Here is a 23,108-nt window from a genome sequence, read left to right on the forward strand (position 1 = left end):
GACACAATGGCGTAACACACAACACTGGACACAATGGCGTAACACACAACACTGGACACAATGGCGTAACACACAACACTGGACACAATGGCGTAACACACAACAGTGACGAGCAGTACCTCAAATGTTGTTTAAGCATTCAAGAGTTGAGGAAAGTGATTGTAAAGATGTGGCTTTTACAGACATTAATGATGCAAAACAAAGGTAAAATATCTTCCCTCACTCATTATTTTCGCATTTCAATACATTTGGTAGAAAATATAAAAATTGCAAATCAAATCGCTAATTTGGTGAGAGAAAATCGCAACTTTGTTTTTTTCTCAAATTTGTGCAGCCCTACGGTACGCTGGCCTCAATAGCCTTAAACTCTTTCAGCCCACTATTTGTATTTTTTATTAAAGGTTGCTGTTTTATGAAAGTTTGTCGCCGCGTGAAGAACATCTCTCCGACCATTCTTGACATCATACAGTTTAACAGAGGATATTTCTAGAGGAAAAGCTGACTGCTCCCTACTTTATGCATGGCCTCATTTCAACAAGCACAGGTAAGTGATTTGCTATTGTTCCCAAGGCTCACATTTAATTTGATCCTTTCTGCCAGGCCTTGAAGAATGAGTCATGTGATGGACGAGGAACAATTGTTAGCATGTGAGCAGGCCAAGATGGCGTCCATGAACCAGCTTGGTCTATTTACTTTGCATTTAACGTGAATTCTTTATGGTTACTGAGTTTGTCTCCTGAAACGCCATTGTGGTCAAGTCGATGACTGAAGGGCAATTTGAAATGTGCACACATCTGTGTTTGAGAGGACATTTTCAGGGAAGGACTGGACTTGGTGTACAAAGTGAGGACCAGCATTCAAGCAATCTGCTTGGACCGTGGAAGTGAAAGATGGAGTGGACTTCACTGTGGGCCGTGTCTCCTTTCTTGGCAGTACTGAGCCAGTAAGATAACACACAGTTCTAAGTCACGCCCCTCTTTGGCAAGACCACGCCCCTCCTTCCTGCCCCTCTGTTGCAGGAACTTAGCAGGAAAACGAAAGTGGTCGTCAAGCAGGAGAGTCCCGACGACTACATGAGGTAAAGAAAATAAAACCTCAAGCTACAAATCCTACAATGCGTCAGATAATATTTAAGAAGAAACTTATGTAACTCATGCTTGCATGTGAGACAAAAATATGGACTTCCTGGTAAACATACAAACTAGGTCACAGTATTTGGCGGGACGATGTTTACACAATTTCTTGTGGCTTTAGGAGCTCTTTTATATTTGCCAATTATTTAAGGGAAGGACAACTATTTTAATACTTGAAATCTAGAGTTGTTGTTGCGCACTATTGTCTACTGCTTGCTAGTGTCAACATATCTGCGTGGAAGTGTGGGGAAATGACTACCAAAGTATGCTTCATTCACTAACTCTTACTAAAGAGCTCTGTTGAAATAATACATAGTGTTTGCTATGGGGAACATTCACACTATTGAGTCAAAAATACCGAGATTCATTTGTCAGGTGCATTTGCAAAATGCTAAAATGATGTACAAAGCAAACTACAACATCCTACCCAAGAATGTACAACAATTCTTCTCAACAAATACAAACTTAGGGGAAAATGTTACTTAAGCCTGTGTTCCTGAACCCTAGGGCTGTGTCCCACTGTTGGGCAGCAAGTGCCGCCTAAAAAGATAGTTTTTTTCAGCTGTGGTCCTTACGAGCCGCAGTGGGACTCGGTTGTAATACACTTTTTCACCACCTGGAGCAGTAATGACAATCTCAAACAAACAGAAGAAGCCTGAATGAATGTTGTCTATCTGTGATGAGGAGGCCACTTGTCCAGGGTGTACCCGCCGTCCACCCGAATGCAGCTGGGATAGGCTCCAGCACCCCTTGCAACCCCGAAAGGGACACGCGGTAGAGAATGGATGGATGGATGTATTCTCAGGCTCCAAAATAATGACTGACGTGGTGAAGCTGTATTTTCATTTTTTCAAAGTTTAGTTAAGAAACATATTTATTCGTAATTGATCTAGCTTAACACAACATAATTGTACAGTATGTAAATGTCCTTTTTGTCAGTTATTTGAGTCCCTTCTAATCAGCCTGACCCAAGCTTAAGGTTTATGTGTTCCATAAATATTAATATTTCTGATTAACACATGCTTTCATAGCATTTGATGAGATTGTAGACTATGATTAGGTTAGATTAAGATCAAAATCAAGAGTAAGATTACTAATTCATTGTCAGTATATGTAGTGGAAAAGTAGAGCCCGAAGGTCAAAAAGGTTGAGAACCCTGACTTTAAACATTTGTATGCACGTACAACATTTTAAGACATAAGACATGCACCTGGGGATAGGCCCCTCCCACCTCCAAAGCACCTGGGGAAAGGCCCCTCCCACCTCCAAAGACATGCACCTGGGGATAGGCCCCTCCAACCTCCAAAGACATGCACCTGGGGATAGGCCCCTCCCACCGCCAAAGACATACACCTGGGGATAGGCCCCTCCCACCTCCAAAGACATGCACCTGGGGATAGGCCACTCCCACCTCCAAAGACATGCACCTAGGAATAGGCCACTCCCACCTCCAAAGACATGCACCTGGGGTAGGCCCCTCCCACATCCAAAGACATGCACCTGGGGTAGGCCCCTCCCACATCCAAAGACATGCACCTGGGGATAGGCCCCTCCCACCTCCAAAGACATGCACCTGGGGATAGGCCCCTCCCACCTCCAAAGACATGCACCTGGGGATAGGTTGATTGGCAACACTAAATGGTCCCTAGTGTGTGAATGTTGTCTGTCTATCTGTGTTGGCCCTGTGACGAGGTGGCGACTTGTCCAGGGTGTACCCGCCTTCCGCCCGATTGTAGCTGAGATAGGCACCAGCGCCCCCTGCTACCCCAAAAGGGAATAAGCGGTAGAAAATGGATAGATGGAGTGTGTGGGAGTAAATCATGGAATGGATTAAGCAAAGAAGTCAAGCAAAGTTCTAATACGATTTATTATTCCATTAATATGATTAAGAAACAGTTCAAACTCAAAGTGTTTTACAAAGTATAAAAAAGAAGAAGAATCCTGATATTGAACTTTTTGAAAAAATAAATACTTTATCTTATCTCATTATGAGAATGATAACTTATTTATTTATAAATGACAACTTTTTATTTTTTATGTGATTATTAAATTTCTATCTATCTATTTATTTAATAAAAGCCCAGCTTCTTCCTACTTTTTTGGGGGCATTTTGTAATGAAGTGAAAAGGTGATGCGACATAGTTTATTTCCAACGTCCCAACAATTACAATAACACATTAACTGGGACGTTTGGCTTTTCCCTGTCAGGCTTCGTCACGGCCGTATGTTATCTATTCCATCCAAAAGGAATCTTGTGTGTTTGCTTCCAGGCGTTTCCACAATGAGCGGGTCCCAGTGTGAGCTACCTGCTCAGGTAGAAAAGTGGAGCACAAAGGATGTCGCCCGCTGGCTGACCTCTGAGGTCCAAGTTGATCCAACTGTTGCCGACAAGTTTGAAAAAGAAGATGTGTGTGGAGAATTCCTACTGACCTTTGAGAAAAAAGAAATACTGGAGATGGGAATAAAACATGGCCCTGCAGTCAAAATTGCCAGGTACTTGGAAAGGTTGAAGAAGAAAGGAGAAAAATGTTGGGGATCGGAGTCCCGAATGCCGTGCCTTGTTGAGAAGTGGACCAAGGAGGAGGTGTACGAGTGGTTGGTGAAGAACAACAACCCGTTAGCAGAGCAGCTCCTGCAGGAAGACATCTCCGGAGATTGCCTGCTTTGCTTTGGGAAGAAGGACTTCAAGGACATCGGCATCAAAATGGGCCCCGCTGTGCATATTCTGAAAAAACTGAGCGAGCTCAAAGAGCAAATGGAGCCGGTGCTGCAGCCCAACATGATCTCAGACCATCAGAAAGTGGTGGTGGCTAAAACACACAAGAAAGCTGACTCTAAAAAAGTGATCCAAAATGCAACACAGAACATTTCAGATTCCAGACCGAACTCACAGATGAAGCTGTCAAAGAGCGAACAAGTCAAGGTAATGTTGTCTTTGATAAAAGGACCCGTCAACCACTGATTTGCTGAGAAAATAAGAGAATAGAAATGATCTGTTCCAGAGTCTGATTGTGCCCTTCATAAAACCATTATTCCCTCAATCCCATTGTTGACACCTAACTCTACAGACTATCTTTCAACAGTTTCTTATTTCCTGTTCTGCGGTTATTGTGGCATGTTTCCTCTGTCACCACGCATACATTTTTTGCTTACATAACAAAAGCATAAAAAGAAAAAAGCAGGACTCGTGTAGATTTTCCTCTTGACGCTTCTTTGTCTTAACAGGACCCAGTCCAGCAGGTGGCCCTCTACAGATCGACTATTCAGAACACCTTGGAGGAACTTGCAAAAGAGGACTTAAAAAAATTTCAGTTCTTTTTGCAAGACAAAAAAAATGAAAAAAATGTAGGGATTCCTTGGGGCAAACTGGAGAACAAGGACACTTTGGACACCGCCAAGTTACTGATTGACCACTACGGTGACCAGGCTTTAACAGTAACACGAGATGTTCTGGTCGAAATCAATCAAAACGACCTTGCTCGGAGACTGGAACAAAACATGGGTAAGTGGTCAAACAATCTTTGTAAATGAAAAAACTCTTCCTGTTTTTAATGTTTGCATGCTGTTGTTATCAGTTCAGTTAAGTCAGCTGACCTGCTGCTCCAAAGAGTCGGAGTCAAAGAGAGAATTCAACCAGGGAGAGAAACTGAAAAATCTGCTGACGTGTGGTGGGAACTCCCTGGAGAACTTTGAGAGATTTGTTGTGGTGACAAACAAGAGCAGTCCGGAACAAGTCCAGCACCTCCAGTTTCTAACCAAACTCCAACTGTTGTGCGTCTTGGACTTTGACCCAAACTCCAACAGCCCTCACGGACTGTGTCACACCTACAAAGAGACACGGGTAGCCAATCTGCACTCCCCATCTCAGTATCATGGCCCAATGAAATCTGTGGTGAGCTGCCTCAACCTCTACGATCAGACCAGCTGGGTCTTTTGCAACGGCAGACACGACTTCCAAAGTGATGCCAACAAGGAGCTGGACTACACGAGCTGGTTGAAGAAGTCTTGCAAAGATGTCGAGCAGTTGGTTGCATTTATTTGCAACCAACTTCTTCCTTATGGAAGAGGTCTCATAATTTTCCTCCTACTCTCTCCTGTGGACACGGACAACGACCCTTTTTTTGAGACCTACAGATCTTTCCTAAAACACACAGAGGAGCAAAGCATCATCACTATTTGTGAGTCAGCCAGTGCCTACGCCAAATGGAAGGAACTCATTGTTGAAAAGTTTCATATTGACATTGACCCGATCTCCGTCTATGAGCTGACTCTCAGCCAGGTCAACGGGACAGTGATGGGGCTGGGACCGTTTAGCCAGTCGCCTGCAAAGTTGCTACCCTCGTCCGACTCCAGCGCTGTTGTCCTGAAACAGAAAGATGAAGACTTATTGACTGCTTTGGACATTTTGTGTCTGAATCAGTGTGAAAATGTTTTTGAGGACGAAAGCAGTCAACAGTTTCTAAAATTTCGAATGCAAGAGGAGGAGGAATTCTACCGAGGAGGGAAAGTGAAATGGTGGAACTTTTACTTCTGTGACAAGGATAGTAAGAAGATATTTGTCAAGCGGGACAAGTACCGAAATGTGATGGAGATGATTCGCTCTCAGAACAAGCACAGCAGAAATGCTTGCGTGCTGCTGAATTTCTTCCACCATCCAGGCTGTGGCGCTAGCACATTAGCCATGCACATCTTATGGGACCTTCGCAATGACTTTCGATGTGCGGTCCTGAAAGACACCATGCTACCTAAGGAGGAAGTAGCCGATCAGATTGTACATCTCATGAAGCTGGAAAGTGGAACGCCGTCTCCTGTCTTGCTTTTGATGGACGATCTAAAGGAGACAGATAGTCTTTACGACCTTGTTAATTGCATCCGCAAAGCAGTGGAGGACTCGGCCAATTTGAACTTGGACCACTCACTTAACTGCAAAGTGATCATCCTGAACTGTGTTCGCTCGCACAGCCCAAAAGAACAGTACAAGCGTGACAACTCCACACTATGCCAGTACATCACCGCTTCACTCTCGACGCAAGAGAAGGAACAATTTGAAAAGAAACTTGAAGAACTCCAAGAAACCCATGAAAAGCCAGAAAACTTTTACACCTTCATGATCATGAAGAGCAACTTTGACCAGAAGTACATCAAAGATCTAGCCCGCAATACACTGAAAAACTTTGCCATCGATACAGAAGACGCCAAACTCTTCGCCTTTTTGACCTTGCTGAACACATACGTCCCGGAATCGGGAATTGCATTGTCGCTTTGTGAAGATTTTTTTAGGGTGAAAATGACACCCCACCCGGAGGACTGTGTGTTGGACACAATGAAGATCTACTCAAACGTCCTCATTGTAGATAGAGTGGAAGAGTACGGAGGATACAAAACGCTTCGGATCCTCCATCATACCATCGCAGACGCCTGCTTGGAAGAGTTGGAGGGGGGATACTCCTTGATGGCCAGTGATATCACCTTGCAGATGCTTCATTATGATCTGTTTTTCAGCAAAAGCGTGGTGAAGGACAGACTAATGGTGTCCATTGAAAGAATGTTGATTAGAAGACAACGCAAAAAGGACGGTGATGAGAGAGAACCATTTTCTCCCCTCATAGACAAAATCCACCAGCAGCAGGGCGGGCAAACTGTGCGGGAGATATTTGTAAAAGCGTCCTCCAGGTACAGTCAAAGGGCGTCTATTCCACAGGCCCTGGCACGGTATCTGTACATCAACGAGCGAGACTTCCCTGAGGCGTTGAAGTGGGCTGAGAAAGCCAAGAACATTGCGGAAAACCCGTACATAGTAGACACGATTGGACAAGTCTACAAAAGTAACCTGAGATCAAATATGGACAAAGAAAAACAAGAAGTGTCTCACAATCCAGAGGACTTGCACACCAATATTTGCTTAGCCGTCAATGGAATTAAAGCTTTTCAACGCGCCCAAGAGCAATCAGACAGAGATGATAATTTTCAATTTCCCGATGACGAGTCAGGTGACTTCCCCCGAAAATCATACAATATTTTTGGCCATGTGGGAGTACTTGAAATGTCTTTCCTTGTCTTTGAGATATTGGCTAAGCTTCCGTTTTTCGAAGAACGTCACCCAATGAAGAAGAAGTACTTGCAGAGTTTCCTGAACGGCTCCATTCCGATAAGTAGCGTTCACAAAGACGATAACCAGGTCAATAACAGATATGCAGAGATCATCAAGGATCACGAGCAGTTCCTGGTCCACCTGAAACCTGAAGTAAAAAAGAAGTTTGACTTCCTCAACTGTTACTTCACCTACACCAAAGGAAACTCTGAGTTTGACACAGTCAACCACAAGACAGTGTGTGACCACTTTAAAAAGTATGTGGATCTTTTCTGCATGGAGCCAGAGGAGCTGAAAAAAGTGAAAGACGAAAACCCCAAACTGAACCTTAAATTGTTAATTGAAGACCGCAAAAAGTATCTGGAGAAGACCCAAGCAGACACCTTCTCTGGAATTCTTCAATACTTGGACAGGTCTGCTGAAGAAATGGAGAAAATCGTGGAATGTTACGTTTTTTTGCAACAGACAGTCATACAAAAACAAAACATTCAAGTGAAAATTAATTACATTTTGGCAAATGTGGTTCTTTACCTTCTCAATCCAAAGTCTAACCATTTGAAGAGCTACCAGAAGCTGTGTGATCTGCTTCTGGAGGCTCTGCAGGCTGTTGGCCACCATCACACCTGTCCAGACCCGTACTACCTGGCCCTACTCATGTTCTGGCCCACGCAGTCAGAGGAAAACTCAGAAATCCGAACATACATCTATGCCATCCGCTCATCGTCCCGCAAGCACATGTCTAAATTGTTCTACAGGAGAAGCACAATTGCTCACCTGTACTTGGGAAGAGAGAATGGACTAAAGAGACTCGTGTCAAAACCCAGTCTGGATAAGAATTTCCTTACCAAGATGAAACGTGACTTTCTGGCACAACTCTGGTGGAACGGAGACATCTTTAAGGAGAAAGACATCAGCAGCCGTCTGGTCCGAGTTGGCGGTGCTATTGAGCAGGGAGAAGTCTTCGCCACCTACGGTAGCCTGAAGATTCCTGTGCACCCGGCTCGCGGGAAAGGAATTAGAAGCGGTTGCAGCACAGAGAAGATATCTTTTTATCTGGGATTTGCTATCAATGGGCCGCTGGCGTATGACATTCAGTATGAAAACTAGGTCAGATGGTCGGTCTGTAAATATTTACTTTCTGTCTGATGTCTTCAATAGGCACTAATATACTGTTTAACAAATAAAGGTGACATGGATTTTTCCAAAGAATTGTCACACTTTCTTTTTTTTTACTGAACTAACTGACAGGCAGTGACTCTGTTATATTCCTGAAAATGTATCCTACATGGACCCAATTAGGTCCCACCTTAAAAGTCTTGCAAATTGTCTGGAATTCACGATTTGTAGTTGATTAAGGGAGGAAAGCCAGACTACTGTAAGAGAGGATGAAGTAGTTGTTTATTGCATTTGTTTAGTCTACATGTGACTTTTAGTACACCTCCTTCAAAGTTTGATGAATGAAAGAAGAAACGTGATTTGATCTAAAAAACACAATATTTAGTGCGTATTTGCTGGCGAGGAGCAGATAAATGCGTGTTGAGTTTCGGCACTGCAGTTTGTCGAAGTCCAACGTGAGACTTGTTGAACCAGCACACACTCTGATACAATATCAGGCTCGTTTGGTGTTGGTGGCGACATCTTGGTTGGAGATGTCCACTTTCCAACACTCACACCTCCAGGTAGACCGGAGGAGCAGCAAGAAACAAGTACAAATTAAAAGGTAGAGCTTTAGGTTTGACTTCTTACGAGGTCGTCAGGTTGAGACTTACTGATCCAAAATGGCTTCTTCCCGACAAACTTCCACAGCCATGGCATATCCCGTCTGGACCGAACACTCGCCAGGCTGCTGTTAAACCTGTGAAAAGTGTGGGTTTAGTGATTTTAACTTGAGTTCTTGAATTGTACAAAAAAAAAGCAAAGCGTACAGAAGAGAACATGTGTGCTCGGCACTAGCCCAGCTGCTGACAGATAAGCTGGCGAGGTAACAGCGCCCCTTGTGGTGAGTCCAACCATCTTCACACCAGCTTCTAAGCGACCGTCCCGTCTGAAGAAGTTAAAAAAAAACAAACTCAGAGACAGGGTGACATGTATGTCCTCATAATGCCAGAAAAGTACTTTGCGCTGGTGCAGCTCTGTCTTCTGCCTGCTTCCTGCATGATCCAACTGAGGGATGTTTTCAAGGTGCCCCTGCTGCAGGAAGTGGGTGTGGTGCGAGCTGCTCTGTACAGCGCCCCCTGGTGCCACCTCCTCCAGCCGCAGAGGAGTCAGACTGTGGAACTGATGAAAGGGGGGCAGTTTAGGCATAGATTTTAGATCTGCTTCTGTTATCTTTTCAATCTTACTGTCCAGACTTTCTGCTCAGGTCCAGGTCCTGCTGACAGGAGCACCTGAATGCCAACACAGGTAGGATTTTTGTCCTAATGTGTCCCAAGAGGAGCTTAAATAACTTCTCACCTTAAGTCCAGTATTCCCAGAATTACCAGTGACTGTTGGCTGCCGGCCAAGAGAGTGTCTGTTGCCGGGGACTGCCTGGTCCTCTGGATAGTGATGGCGGTTTGGAACATCACCACGGGGAGGGTGAGGCTGGTTCTCCCACAGAAGTTCTACCTCGATCTCTGTGACGGGCTCATCTTCCGTAGGTGTGGGAGGAGCATGAATGGTGGGGTGGAGCTCGGCCTTGTCTTCTTCCTTACTCAGGTCGCCAGGATCACACTTTCCTGATAGCACGTGGAAGCATTTTGGAGCATGGAAACGTTCAGATCAAACATGATGGCGGGAGTGTGGATGCTCTATCACCTCCTCTCGGATCAATGATCTCCACACTGGCTGAGTTTCTTTGTCCTAGAACCGAATTCTTTGGATTCTTCAGAGTGACCATGAAGGTCTCGTGGTTCTCCTCCAGTCCGTCATCTTTCAAGTAAATGTTCCAAGTTTTCATGTTGACTCCTAGAAGGAAGCGTGTTAGCTGGTTATGGTAACAAGACTCTGCATGCACCTCACCAAAAGACTTATTTGACCTTGTCCCCAGATATTGTTTCAGTTTCACCTGAGAGGCGACTATCGTGCAGTATGTATATGCTTATCAAACAGTGACGTCTTTCCAACAAAGTGCAGTTTTTCAACCTGGATCAAGCTGGATGAGACCGGCTCTACTGTGTGTGAAATCCTGGCCTAGTTTGGCAGTCCCGTCCTCCACCTGTGGGGATGCAAAGTATCACTTTCAATAGGGAACACCCACTTTTTTCTTTTTTGGCATTGTCCTGACCTGTATGGCCACATAAGCTGGCTCGCTGCTCTTTCCACTGCGTTCGATCTGGACCTGTAGCGTTCCTGCAGTCTCACAGGTCCGGTAGCAGGTGGCTGATAGTTGGACTCGGGACCAGGACAGTTCCAGTCTACAGGAGAGACTTTGTCAAATGACACCCGGCTTTCTGAATCAGCCGCTGTCTAATTCCCATGTTTGACCCCAAACTGACGTTTCGGGCAGGGCTGAGTTGCCGGCCGGGTCACTGAGGCGGAACTGGAAGCTGTCGGCTGTCACCTCCATGTCAGGGGGAAGGACAAAAACCACTGAGCGACGCTCCACATCTCGCTGCGTAAAGCGACCTTTAATGTAAGCGCCTGCGAGATTGAGACCAGGACTCTGAGATATTTACCACGTTCACTTTTTCTTTGAACAACTCCACCAGCAACACATGACAGGAAGTTCAGGCTCGTCATCTTACCTGTGAGAATGTTCTCCAGGTAGCCGAAATGTGGAGGCCTGATGACTGAAAACTGAAGCTCGTCCACCGGACTGTCGGAGTCAGCCGCCTGCAGATGTCTGGAGGTGATGAAGATGACAAATCGCCCGTCGCTCAGCTCTGCCACCTCGCTGGGACTCCCCCTGGTGGTCAGACTCGGAGGCGACCTGTCCACCTGCTCCACCTATGTCAGGTGCAGTTGGGCTTATTTATTGGTCTCTTTTCTAAGTTTGGCTCTACTTAAAACCGTGCTATAGATCTTTGGGATGCTTATGAAAAATATACATTCCGTGTGGTTAACTGACTTTCTTTTTCTCACTCCACAAGCCTGATTCCAAACCCCTCCTGCTGGAACCTTGAGGTAAGACCCTTGCCGTGGACCTTGTAGTGTGTACTTGCCGTGGACCTTGTAGTGTGTACTTGCCGTGGACCTTGTAGTGTGTACTTGCCGTGGACCTTGTAGTGTGTACTTGCCGTGGACCTTGTAGTGTGTACTTGCCGTGGACCTTGTAGTGTGTACTTGCCGTGGACCTTGTAGTGTGTACTTGCCGTGGACCTTGTAGTGTGTACTTGCCGTGGACCTTGTAGTGTGTACTTGCCGTGGACCTTGTAGTGTGTACTTCCTGTTGGCCTTACTTTATGTTGTCAGGCTAGCCTTCATTTACCTGACAGGATGTATTCGTCAATCCATTTGCTACCGCTTATTCCGTTTGGGGTCGCAAGGCTGCTGGAGCCTATCTCAGCTGCATTCTGGTGGAAGGTGGGGTACACCCTGGACAAGTCACCACCTCATGGCAGGGCCAACACAGATAGACAGACAACATTCACACACTAGGGACCATTTAGTGTTGCAAATCAACCTATTGGGGCGGCATGGTGTAGTGGGTAGAGCGGCCGTGCCAGAAACCTGAGGGTTGCAGGTTCGCTTCCCACCTATTGACATCCAAATCGCTGCCGTTGTGTCCTTGGGCAGGACACTTCACCATTGCCCCCCGGTGCCGCTCACACTGGTGAATGAATGATGAATGAATGACAGGTGGTGGTCGGAGGGGCCGTAGGCGCAAACTGGCAGCCACGCTTCCGTCAGTCTACCCCAGGGCAGCTGTGGCTACAGATGTAGCTTACCACCACCATCGTGTGAATGAATGATGGGTTCCCACTTCTCTGTGAGCGCTTTGAGTATCTAACAATAGAAAAGCACGATATACATCTAATCCATTATTATTATTATTATCCCCAGGTGCATGTCTTTGGAGGTGGGAGGGGCCTATCCCCAGGTGCATGTCTTTGGAGGTGGGAGGCGCCTATCCCCAGGTGCATGTCTTTGGAGGTGGGAGGGGCCTATCCCCAGGTGCATGTCTTTGGAGGTGGGAGGCGCCTATCCCCAGGTGCATGTCTTTGGAGGTGGGAGGCGCCTATCCCCAGGTGCATGTCTTTGGAGGTGGGAGGGGCCTATCCCCAGGTGCATGTCTTTGGAGTTGGGAGGCGCCTATCCCCAGGTGCATGTCTTTGGAGTTGGGAGGCGCCTATCCCCAGGTGCATGTCTTTGGAGTTGGGAGGGGCCTATCCCCAGGTGCATGTCTTTGGAGTTGGGAGGCGCCTATCCCCAGGTGCATGTCTTTGGAGTTGGGAGGCGCCTATCCCCAGGTGCATGTCTTTGGAGGTGAGAGGGGCCTATCCCCAGGTGCATGTCTTTGGAGGTGGGAGGGGCCTATCCCCAGGTGCATGTCTTTGGAGGTGGGAGGGGCCTATCCCCAGGTGCATGTCTTTGGAGGGAGAACATTCAAACTCCACACAAAAAGATCCTGAACCCGGGATTGAACCCAGAACCTTTGTGTTGTGAGTCAAACTGAGACCCCAAAAGGGACAAGCGGTAGAAAACGGATGAAGGATGTATTATTCAAGTAAGTGTTTCTTCACTCTAAAGAAGTGTGCAGTTGTGCACTGCTGCCACTAGATGTCACTGCTCACTCATATTTGAGATCAACAATGTTCTATAGTTTTGAATGGTTTCTATTTTTAAAGCTGAGAGGCTCCAGCGACCCCAAAAGGGACAAGCAGTAGAAATGGATGGATGGATGAACAACTAAATTAGGTTGAATATAGGTCTAATGTAATTCATTTTCTTTTTGTCCACTTTTCAAAGCTCACCTGAATGATGAATGCAGCAGGCTCCTCTGTCAACTGTCCAAACTCCAGGTAACCTGGATTGTTGCCATCCGTGGGCAAGAAGTAGAACCTGTCCAACTCTGCCCGGCTGCTCCGGCTGTGCCAGTAAGTCAGGTGGCGCTGGTCCACATCCGCCTGGGTGAACCTAAGCGGGGGTGTCAGCGGGACTCCCCTGAGCATGAGGCGGCCGTAGCGGGGTGGCTCAGTGACCACAAAGCTCAGGTTTGAGGCGGCTGTGTCGGGGTCGCTGAGCTGCAGGTGGTCCGCCGTGATGGTTTCTGTGACGCCATTCTGCAGGCCCAAACCCGCATTGCGCTCCAGCGTTGGCGGGATTCGGTCGCCGAGCTGGATGTGTAAATGCAGACTTCCAGTGCGGGACGAGTGGCCGTTGGTGATGACGAAACTGTTGTGACAAAAGTCAAAAGTTAGGACCTACCAAGATCAGCACGCCACGCTAATGAACTTAACAAAAGTTAGGACCTATCAAGATCAGCACGCCACACTAATGAACTTAACAAAAGTTAGGACCTACCAAGATCAGCACGCCACGCTAATGAACTTAACAAAAGTTAGGACCTACCAAGATGAGCACGCCACGCTAATGAACTTAACAAAAGTTAGGACCTACCAAGATGAGCACGCCACGCTAATGAACTTAACAAAAGTTAGGACCTATCAAGATCAGCACGCCACGCTAATGAACTTAACAAAAGTTAGGACCTACCAAGATGAGCACGCCACGCTAATGAACTTAACAAAAGTTAGGACCTATCAAGATGAGCACGCCACGCTAATGCACTTAACAAAAGTTAGGACCTACCAAGATCAGCACGCCACGCTAATGAACTTAACAAAAGTTAGGACCTATCAAGATCAGCACGCCACACTAATGAACTTAACAAAAGTTAGGACCTACCAAGATGAGCACGCCACACTAATGAACTTAACAAAAGTTAGGACCTACCAAGATCAGCACGCCACGCTGATGAACTTAACAAAAGTTAGGACCTATCAAGATCAGCACGCCACGCTAATGAACTTAACAAAAGTTAGGACCTACCAAGATGAGCACGCCACACTAATGAACTTAACAAAAGTTAGGACCTACCAAGATGAGCACGCCACGCTAATGAACTTAACAAAAGTTAGGACCTATCAAGATGAGCACGCCACGCTAATGCACTTAACAAAAGTTAGGACCTACCAAGATCAGCACGCCACACTAATGAACTTAACAAAAGTTAGGACCTACCAAGATGAGCACGCCACGCTAATGCACTTAACAAAAGTTAGGACCTACCAAGATCAGCACGCCACGCTAATGAACTTAACAAAAGTTAGGACCTATCAAGATCAGCACGCCACACTAATGAACTTAACAAAAGTTAGGACCTACCAAGATGAGCACGCCACACTAATGAACTTAACAAAAGTTAGGACCTACCAAGATCAGCACGCCACGCTGATTAACTTAACAAAAGTTAGGACCTACCAAGATCAGCACGCCACGCTAATGAACTTAACAAAAGTTAGGACCTACCAAGATCAGCACGCCACGCTAATGAACTTAACAAAAGTTAGGACCTATCAAGATGAGCACGCCACACTAATGAACTTAACAAAAGTTAGGACCTACCAAGATCAGCACGCCACGCTAATGAACTTAACAAAAGTTAGGACCTACCAAGATGAGCACGCCACACTAATGAACTTAACAAAAGTTAGGACCTACCAAGATCAGCACGCCACGCTAATGAACTTAACAAAAGTTAGGACCTATCAAGATCAGCACGCCACACTAATGAACTTAACAAAAGTTAGGACCTACCAAGATCAGCACGCCACGCTAATGAACTTAACAAAAGTTAGGACCTACCAAGATCAGCACGCCACGCTAATGAACTTAACAAAAGTTAGGACCTACCAAGATGAGCACGCCACGCTAATGAACTTAACAAAAGTTAGGACCTATCAAGATCAGCACGCCACACTAATGAACTTAACAAAAGTTAGGACCTACCAAGATCAGCACGCCACGCTAATGAACTTAACAAAAGTTAGGACCTACCAAGATGAGCACGCCACGCTAATGAACTTAACAAAAGTTAGGACCTACCAAGATGAGCACGCCACGCTAATGAACTTAACAAAAGTTAGGACCTATCAAGATCAGCACGCCACGCTAATGAACTTAACAAAAGTTAGGACCTACCAAGATGAGCACGCCACGCTAATGCACTTAACAAAAGTTAGGACCTATCAAGATGAGCACGCCACGCTAATGCACTTAACAAAAGTTAGGACCTACCAAGATCAGCACGCCACGCTAATGAACTTAACAAAAGTTAGGACCTATCAAGATCAGCACGCCACACTAATGAACTTAACAAAAGTTAGGACCTACCAAGATGAGCACGCCACACTAATGAACTTAACAAAAGTTAGGACCTACCAAGATCAGCACGCCACGCTGATGAACTTAACAAAAGTTAGGACCTATCAAGATCAGCACGCCACGCTAATGAACTTAACAAAAGTTAGGACCTATCAAGATCAGCACGCCACACTAATGAACTTAACAAAAGTTAGGACCTATCAAGATGAGCACGCCACGCTAATGAACTTAACAAAAGTTAGGACCTATCAAGATCAGCACGCCACACTAATGAACTTAACAAAAGTTAGGACCTATCAAGATGAGCACGCCACGCTAATGAACTTAACAAAAGTTAGGACCTATCAAGATCAGCACGCCACGCTAATGAACTTAACAAAAGTTAGGACCTATCAAGATCAGCACGCCACACTAATGAACTTAACAAAAGTTAGGACCTACCAAGATCAGCACGCCACGCTAATGAACTTAACAAAAGTTAGGACCTATCAAGATGAGCACGCCACGCTAATGAACTTAACAAAAGTTAGGACCTACCAAGATGAGCACGCCACGCTAATGAACTTAACAAAAGTTAGGACCTACCAAGATCAGCACGCCACGCTGATGAACTTAACAAAAGTTAGGACCTACCAAGATGAGCACGCCACGCTAATGAACTTAACAAAAGTTAGGACCTACCAAGATCAGCACGCCACACTGATGAACTTAACAAAAGTTAGGACCTATCAAGATCAGCACGCCACGCTAATGAACTTAACAAAAGTTAGGACCTACCAAGATGAGCACGCCACACTAATGAACTTAACAAAAGTTAGGACCTACCAAGATCAGCACGCCACGCTAATGAACTTAACAAAAGTTAGGACCTATCAAGATCAGCACGCCACGCTAATGAACTTAACAAAAGTTAGGACCTACCAAGATCAGCACGCCACGCTAATGAACTTAACAAAAGTTAGGACCTACCAAGATCAGCACGCCACGCTAATGAACTTAACAAAAGTTAGGACCTACCAAGATCAGCACGCCACGCTAATGAACTTAACAAAAGTTAGGACCTACCAAGATGAGCACGCCACGCTGATGAACTTAACAAAAGTTAGGACCTATCAAGATGAGCACGCCACGCTAATGAACTTAACAAAAGTTAGGACCTATCAAGATCAGCACGCCACACTAATGAACTTAACAAAAGTTAGGACCTACCAAGATCAGCACGCCACGCTAATGAACTTAACAAAAGTTAGGACCTATCAAGATGAGCACGCCACGCTAATGAACTTAACAAAAGTTAGGACCTATCAAGATCAGCACGCCACACTAATGAACTTAACAAAAGTTAGGACCTATCAAGATGAGCACGCCACGCTAATGAACTTAACAAAAGTTAGGACCTATCAAGATCAGCACGCCACACTAATGAACTTAACAAAAGTTAGGACCTATCAAGATGAGCACGCCACGCTAATGAACTTAACAAAAGTTAGGACCTATCAAGATCAGCACGCCACGCTAATGAACTTAACAAAAGTTAGGACCTATCAAGATCAGCACGCCACACTAATGAACTTAACAAAAGTTAGGACCTACCAAGATCAGCACGCCACACTAATGAACTTAACAAAAGTTAGGACCTATCAAGATGAGCACGCCACGCTAATGAACTTAACAAAAGTTAGGACCTATCAAGATCAGCACGCCACGCTAATGAACTTAACAAAAGTTAGGACCTATCAAGATCAGCACGCCACACTAATGAACTTAACAAAAGTTAGGACCTACCAAGATCAGCACGCCACGCTAATGAACTTAACAAAAGTTAGGACCTATCAAGATGAGCACGCCACGCTAATGAACTTAACAAAAGTTAGGACCTACCAAGATGAGCACGCCACGCTAATGAACTTAACAAAAGTTAGGACCTACCAAGATCAGCACGCCACGCTGATGAACTTAACAAAAGTTAGGACCTACCAAGATGAGCACGCCACGCTAATGAACTTAACAAAAGTTAGGACCTACCAAGATCAGCACGCCACACTGATGAACTTAACAAAAGTTAGGACCTATCAAGATCAGCACGCCACGCTAATGAACTTAACAAAAGTTAGGACCTACCAAGATGAGCACGCCACGCTAATGAACTTAACAAAAGTTAGGACCTACCAAGATCAGCACGCCACACTGATGAACTTAACAAAAGTTAGGACCTACCAAGATCAGCACGCCACGCTAATGAACTTAACAAAAGTTAGGACCTACCAAGATGAGCACGCCACACTAATGAACTTAACAAAAGTTAGGACCTACCAAGATCAGCACGCCACGCTAATGAACTTAACAAAAGTTAGGACCTATCAAGATCAGCACGCCACGCTAATGAACTTAACAAAAGTTAGGACCTACCAAGATCAGCACGCCACGCTAATGAACTTAACAAAAGTTAGGACCTACCAAGATCAGCACGCCACGCTAATGAACTTAACAAAAGTTAGGACCTACCAAGATCAGCACGCCACGCTGATGAACTTAACAAAAGTTAGGACCTATCAAGATGAGCACGCCACGCTAATGAACTTAACAAAAGTTAGGACCTACCAAGATGAGCACGCCACGCTAATGAACTTAACAAAAGTTAGGACCTACCAAGATCAGCACGCCACGCTGATGAACTTAACAAAAGTTAGGACCTACCAAGATCAGCACGCCACGCTGATGAACTTAACAAAAGTTAGGACCTATCAAGATCAGCACGCCACGCTGATGAACTTAACAAAAGTTAGGACCTACCAAGATCAGCACGCCACGCTGATGAACTTAACAAGACAAAATGCACTTTATCTCTCCGAGTGAATGTGCCGATGCAAACCAAAGATGTCCGGAGTGTGGCTCGAGGGCCGTTTTTGTTGTGTTGGAATAAATGCTTTGTTGTTGACCTTATCTTCAGACGGCTTAGAACCGAGGTTCTTGACCTCAGGGCCCAACTTTTCCACTACAGAGAGGCCAGGGGCCCACTCGAATATTAACACTGAACTAGTTCTTACTCTTGATTTTAATTGTGTTCAATATTTATATGTAAATTACCTACAATGTACAACCTTGTCCAATGATATGAAAGCATGTGTTAATCACAGAGAATATTATTTATTGAACATAAACTTTAGGCTTAGGTCAGGCTGATTAGAAATACAAGTACTAATCAAAAAGGGACTCATACATAGCTAACAAATAAATACATTTACATACAATTATATTGTGATAAAATAAAGTAAATTAATAATTATGTTTCTTGATTAAACTGTCAATAAAATTAAAATGCAAATAAAAATATAGCTTCAACACTTAAGTCATCATTTTTGCGCTTAAGAAACTTCTCTACGACTTCAGCTCCAGATTTCTTCCGTTTGTTTGAGATTGTCATTACTGCCACAGGTGGTGGAAAAGTGTATTACAAGTCAGCACTGTATCATCTGGATTTTGATACGTTGCCTCCTTTATCTGTCTTTCTTATGCGACCCTTTCTGAAAGACAGACTTGTTCATCAAAATGACGTCTGCCAATAAACACAGGCTTTGCCATAAAAAAGACGCTGAGAAGGGACAAAACTTCCCTTGCATGAAATAGCTACACCGAGGACTTTGATTCCATTCTTGAGGTCAGCTATTCGATTCAGAATCAATTCTTGATTCAAAACGATTTTCGGTTCAAAGTCCTTACGTTTGCATAACATTGGGTGCCAGTTCTCTGATCAACTAAGTTCCTCCTGAAGCAGATAGACAGCCGTGATAAATGTTATTTGGGACCGATTGAGGTGGGCGGAGTTGGGGGTGCATGTATAATATAGCCAAGAGTCATGGATGCATTGGAATTTTGGGTAATTCTTATGTTGCCTTTATAATGTGTTACAGAGCCAATGTTCTCCAGAAATGTGTTTGGTGTGGGTTCACAGAGTGTGGCGCATATTAGTAAGTGTTAAAGATGTTTATATCACAACCATCAGTGTAAAAGGTATGGCTGTTGACCAAGTATGCATCGTAATCTCTTAGGAGAAGCAGCGAAATGCCACCGGGCCGCAGATAGCATGGTGTAAAGGTGGTCCCCAACCACCGGGCCGCAGATAGCATGGTGTAAAGGTGGTCCCCAACCACCGGGCCGCAGATAGCATGGTGTAAAGGTGGTCCCCAACCACCGGGCCGCAGATAGCATGGTGTAAAGGTGGTCCCCAACCACCGGGCCGCAGATAGCATGGTGTAAAGGTGGTCCCCAACCACCGGGCCGCAGATAGCATGGTGTAAAGGTGGTCCCCAACCACCGGGCCGCAGATAGCATGGTGTAAAGGTGGTCCCCAACCACCGGGCCGCAGATAGCATGGTGTAAAGGTGGTCCCCAACCACCGGGCCGCAGATAGCATGGTGTAAAGGTGGTCCCCAACCACCGGGCCGCAGATAGCATGGTGTAAAGGTGGTCCCCAACCACCGGGCCGCAGATAGCATGGTGTAAAGGTGGTCCCCAACCACCGGGCCGCAGATAGCATGGTGTAAAGGTGGGCGCCATGACATGTTGTAGAGCAGTGGTCCCCAACCACCGGGCCGCAGATAGCATGGTGTAAAGGTGGTCCCCAACCACCGGGCCGCAGATAGCATGGTGTAAAGGTGGTCCCCAACCACCGGGCCGCAGATAGCATGGTGTAAAGGTGGTCCCCAACCACCGGGCCGCAGATAGCATGGTGTAAAGGTGGTCCCCAACCACCGGGCCGCAGATAGCATGGTGTAAAGGTGGGCGCCATGACATGTTGTAGAGCAGTGGTCCCCAACCACCGGGCCGCAGATAGCATGGTGTAAAGGTGGGCGCCATGACATGTTGTAGAGCAGTGGTCCCCAACCACAGGGCCGCAGCCGCAGAATAATTATTTATGTTTTTTATATCACACTCAATTTTTTACTGCATGCAATTGGTAAGCGCAGGAGTGAGAAGAGGTTTTAAAATTTCTAGCGCCTGCTTACTTTTACCACATGCCTTGAATAAGCGCAGGAGTGAGAAGAGGTTTTTAAATTAATTAGCGCCCCGGCGGGTAATCAAGGAAATACGGTAAGTCGCATTTTGGGGGGAAATGTATTTGATAAAATCCAACAGCAAGAACAGACATTTGAAAGGCAATTTAAACTAAATAAAGAATAGTGAAGAAGAGGCTGAATAAGTGTAGGTTATATGAGGCATAAATAAGCAACTGCTATGTTAAGCTAACATATGATGGTAAGAGTCATTCAAATAACTAGAACATCTACATCAGGGGTCGGCAACCCGCGGCTCTTGGATCACTCTGACGTGGCTCAGCTGCATACTTGCCGACCCCACCATTTTTCCGGGAGGTTTTCCTGATTTCATTGCCTCTCCCAGAAATCTCCCCAGGATAACATTCTCTGATTTTCACCCGGACAACAATATCGAGGGCGTGCCGTGATGGCAATGCCTTAAACGTCCTGTCGACCATGTGGTAGCGTCCACTTTAGTACTCTGCTATCTGTGGGCTACTGACTCAACGCTCAAGCGACTGCAAGGCATACTTGTTCAACAGCCATACAGGTCACACTGAGGGTTGTGATATAAACAAGTTTAACACTCTTACAAATATGTGCCACACTGTGAACCCACACCAAACAAGAATGACAGACACATTTCAGGAGAACATCCGCACCATAACACAACAGAAAAAATACCCAGAATTGCATGCATCCCTAACTCTTCCGGGCTTCATTATACACCCCGGCACCCCCCCATGTGTCGGTTGAGGTTGGGGGGTGCCAACTGTTTGTAAGGTTATAGAGGGCACTAAACGCACTGTCATCATAGCACGCACTTATTGATGTTTGGGTGAATGGTTGCTCTAAAACTCGGTAGTCTCCCGGAAAAATTGAGATGGTTGGCAATTGTGATGTCAAGCGACATTCAAACAAAACTGGCGGGCTGCGCTAATATTACATTTTCATATTAAGGTGCGAGCCGCATGTCTGAGACTCCTGGTTAATACATAGCACAAAGCAAAGAAAAACTTTGTACGCTGTGTTATTCCATTTTAAATTTCAAAGGAGTCTTGTAAATGTTTTCTTTATTTTGTGAAACGGGTCAAAATGGCTCTTTGAGTGGTAAAGGTTGCCAACCCCGATATAGAACATGCTCTACTTTTACCACACTATCTCTCACTCCTAATCCATAAATCCCATGAAATATTATGCGTCTAGTCTCTTACGTCAATGAGATAAATAATATTATTTGATATTTTACACTAATGTGCTAATAATTTCACACATAAGTCGCTCCTGAGTATAAGTCGCACCCCCGGCCAAACTATGGAAAAAACTACGACTTATGGTCTTAAAAATACAGTAAAAAAATAATTTTTAAAAAAGAATGAATAATCGATTTTTGATTTATATATTTTTTAATAGATTAAAAATTGTTTCAGATAAAGACTGCAAATAATTTGAAAATTTTTTTTTGTTGACATCCCAAATTTTTGTGTATTATTTTAGTACCATGAATATACACACACGCACACACACACACACACACACACACACACACACACACACACACACACACACACAGACACACACAGAGCTAGTAGCAAGTAGCACTTGTGTTGGAGACGTTGCCAACACAATCTGTGTATTTGCCCTGCAGCCAGTCAGCTGACAAACTGCCGCGGGCCTCGCCATCCTGAGCTGCCACCACACACACACACACACACACACACACACACACACACACACACACGCACACACACGAGCGCCCCGGTGCAACATCTGGCTCCGGTGCGGGCCATGTTTGCTCAGGGACACGTCTGCGTCCAACGCCATGTTTGCCGGCGTGCCAACGTTGTTGTTTGTGTCCTAATCAGGGCCATTCATCATGGCTGCCACCTCTCTCTGACACGCACAGGTGTGTGTTCATGAGGCCACACCTGAGCCACATCCACCTCTAAATCGCTCACGCTGTTCTTGTGCAGCCAATATTGAAATCCCTAACAAATAGATATTGAAAGAGTATTTGTGGCTCAGTGCTGTTACATCTTTGTGGTGTCTGCGTTTGTGGATTCATTTGCAGAGCAAAAGAGCCAATTGGGCCGTGACAATCCAACATTTACAATCTATGAATGTCTCATTGGGTTGTAAAAGTGATGCTTGTAACGTGTCACTCGGTCACGTGCACGCGGTTGTAAAAGTGATGCTTGTAACATGTCACTCGGTCACGTGCACGCGGTTGTAAAAGTGATGCTTGTAACGTGTCACTCGGTCACGTGCACGCGGTTGTAAAAGTGATGCTTGTAACGTGTCACTCGGTCACGTGCACGCCCTTCTTGGCTCCGACACCTTGCTGGTTTGGCGGCCAAATTGCCAGGCGGTTTGGACGGCGGCGGCCTGGGTGACAAACCTGGCGAGCTGACACCCCGCACCCTCGCCAACATAAAACATCGCCACCTGCCAAGCTGGCAGCCCACGCACATCAACATCTTTCTGCCTTTCATCACTTTTTATTTAGCTCCTTCTCATTAGGACTATTATTAGGAGGACGGC

The 23,108-nt window shown here is 45.5% G+C and overlaps 2 protein-coding genes across 2 annotated transcripts in view; one reads left to right on the forward strand and one right to left on the reverse strand.

Moving 5' to 3' along the window:
* The first annotated feature begins 984 nt into the window (after positions 1 to 984).
* Positions 985 to 8,435, forward strand: LOC133543872 (sterile alpha motif domain-containing protein 9-like). The gene is made up of 4 exons (XM_061888743.1): positions 985 to 1,078; positions 3,404 to 4,056; positions 4,359 to 4,635; positions 4,709 to 8,435. The coding sequence occupies exons 2-4, from the start codon at positions 3,415 to 3,417 to the stop codon at positions 8,329 to 8,331; spliced, it is 4,542 nt and encodes a 1,513-aa protein (XP_061744727.1). The 5' UTR covers positions 985 to 1,078; positions 3,404 to 3,414; the 3' UTR covers positions 8,332 to 8,435.
* Positions 8,436 to 8,600: 165 nt separating this feature from the next.
* The window catches only part of frem1b (Fras1 related extracellular matrix 1b), an 83,934-nt gene continuing 69,426 nt past the window's right edge, over positions 8,601 to 23,108 (reverse strand). The window contains exons 25-36 of the mRNA XM_061888744.1: positions 13,119 to 13,539; positions 10,950 to 11,151; positions 10,701 to 10,845; positions 10,490 to 10,619; positions 10,348 to 10,420; positions 10,021 to 10,170; positions 9,679 to 9,941; positions 9,567 to 9,611; positions 9,340 to 9,501; positions 9,150 to 9,268; positions 8,992 to 9,079; positions 8,601 to 8,907 (exon numbers count right to left, since the gene is read on the reverse strand). Coding sequence (XP_061744728.1) covers positions 8,722 to 8,907; positions 8,992 to 9,079; positions 9,150 to 9,268; positions 9,340 to 9,501; positions 9,567 to 9,611; positions 9,679 to 9,941; positions 10,021 to 10,170; positions 10,348 to 10,420; positions 10,490 to 10,619; positions 10,701 to 10,845; positions 10,950 to 11,151; positions 13,119 to 13,539 — 1,984 coding nt within the window. The 3' untranslated portion in view covers positions 8,601 to 8,721. The remainder of the gene's footprint in view (positions 8,908 to 8,991; positions 9,080 to 9,149; positions 9,269 to 9,339; positions 9,502 to 9,566; positions 9,612 to 9,678; positions 9,942 to 10,020; positions 10,171 to 10,347; positions 10,421 to 10,489; positions 10,620 to 10,700; positions 10,846 to 10,949; positions 11,152 to 13,118; positions 13,540 to 23,108) is intronic.

Source organism: Nerophis ophidion, linkage group LG26 (genome assembly GCF_033978795.1).
Source record: "Nerophis ophidion isolate RoL-2023_Sa linkage group LG26, RoL_Noph_v1.0, whole genome shotgun sequence".
Lineage (NCBI taxonomy): Eukaryota > Metazoa > Chordata > Actinopteri > Syngnathiformes > Syngnathidae > Nerophis > Nerophis ophidion.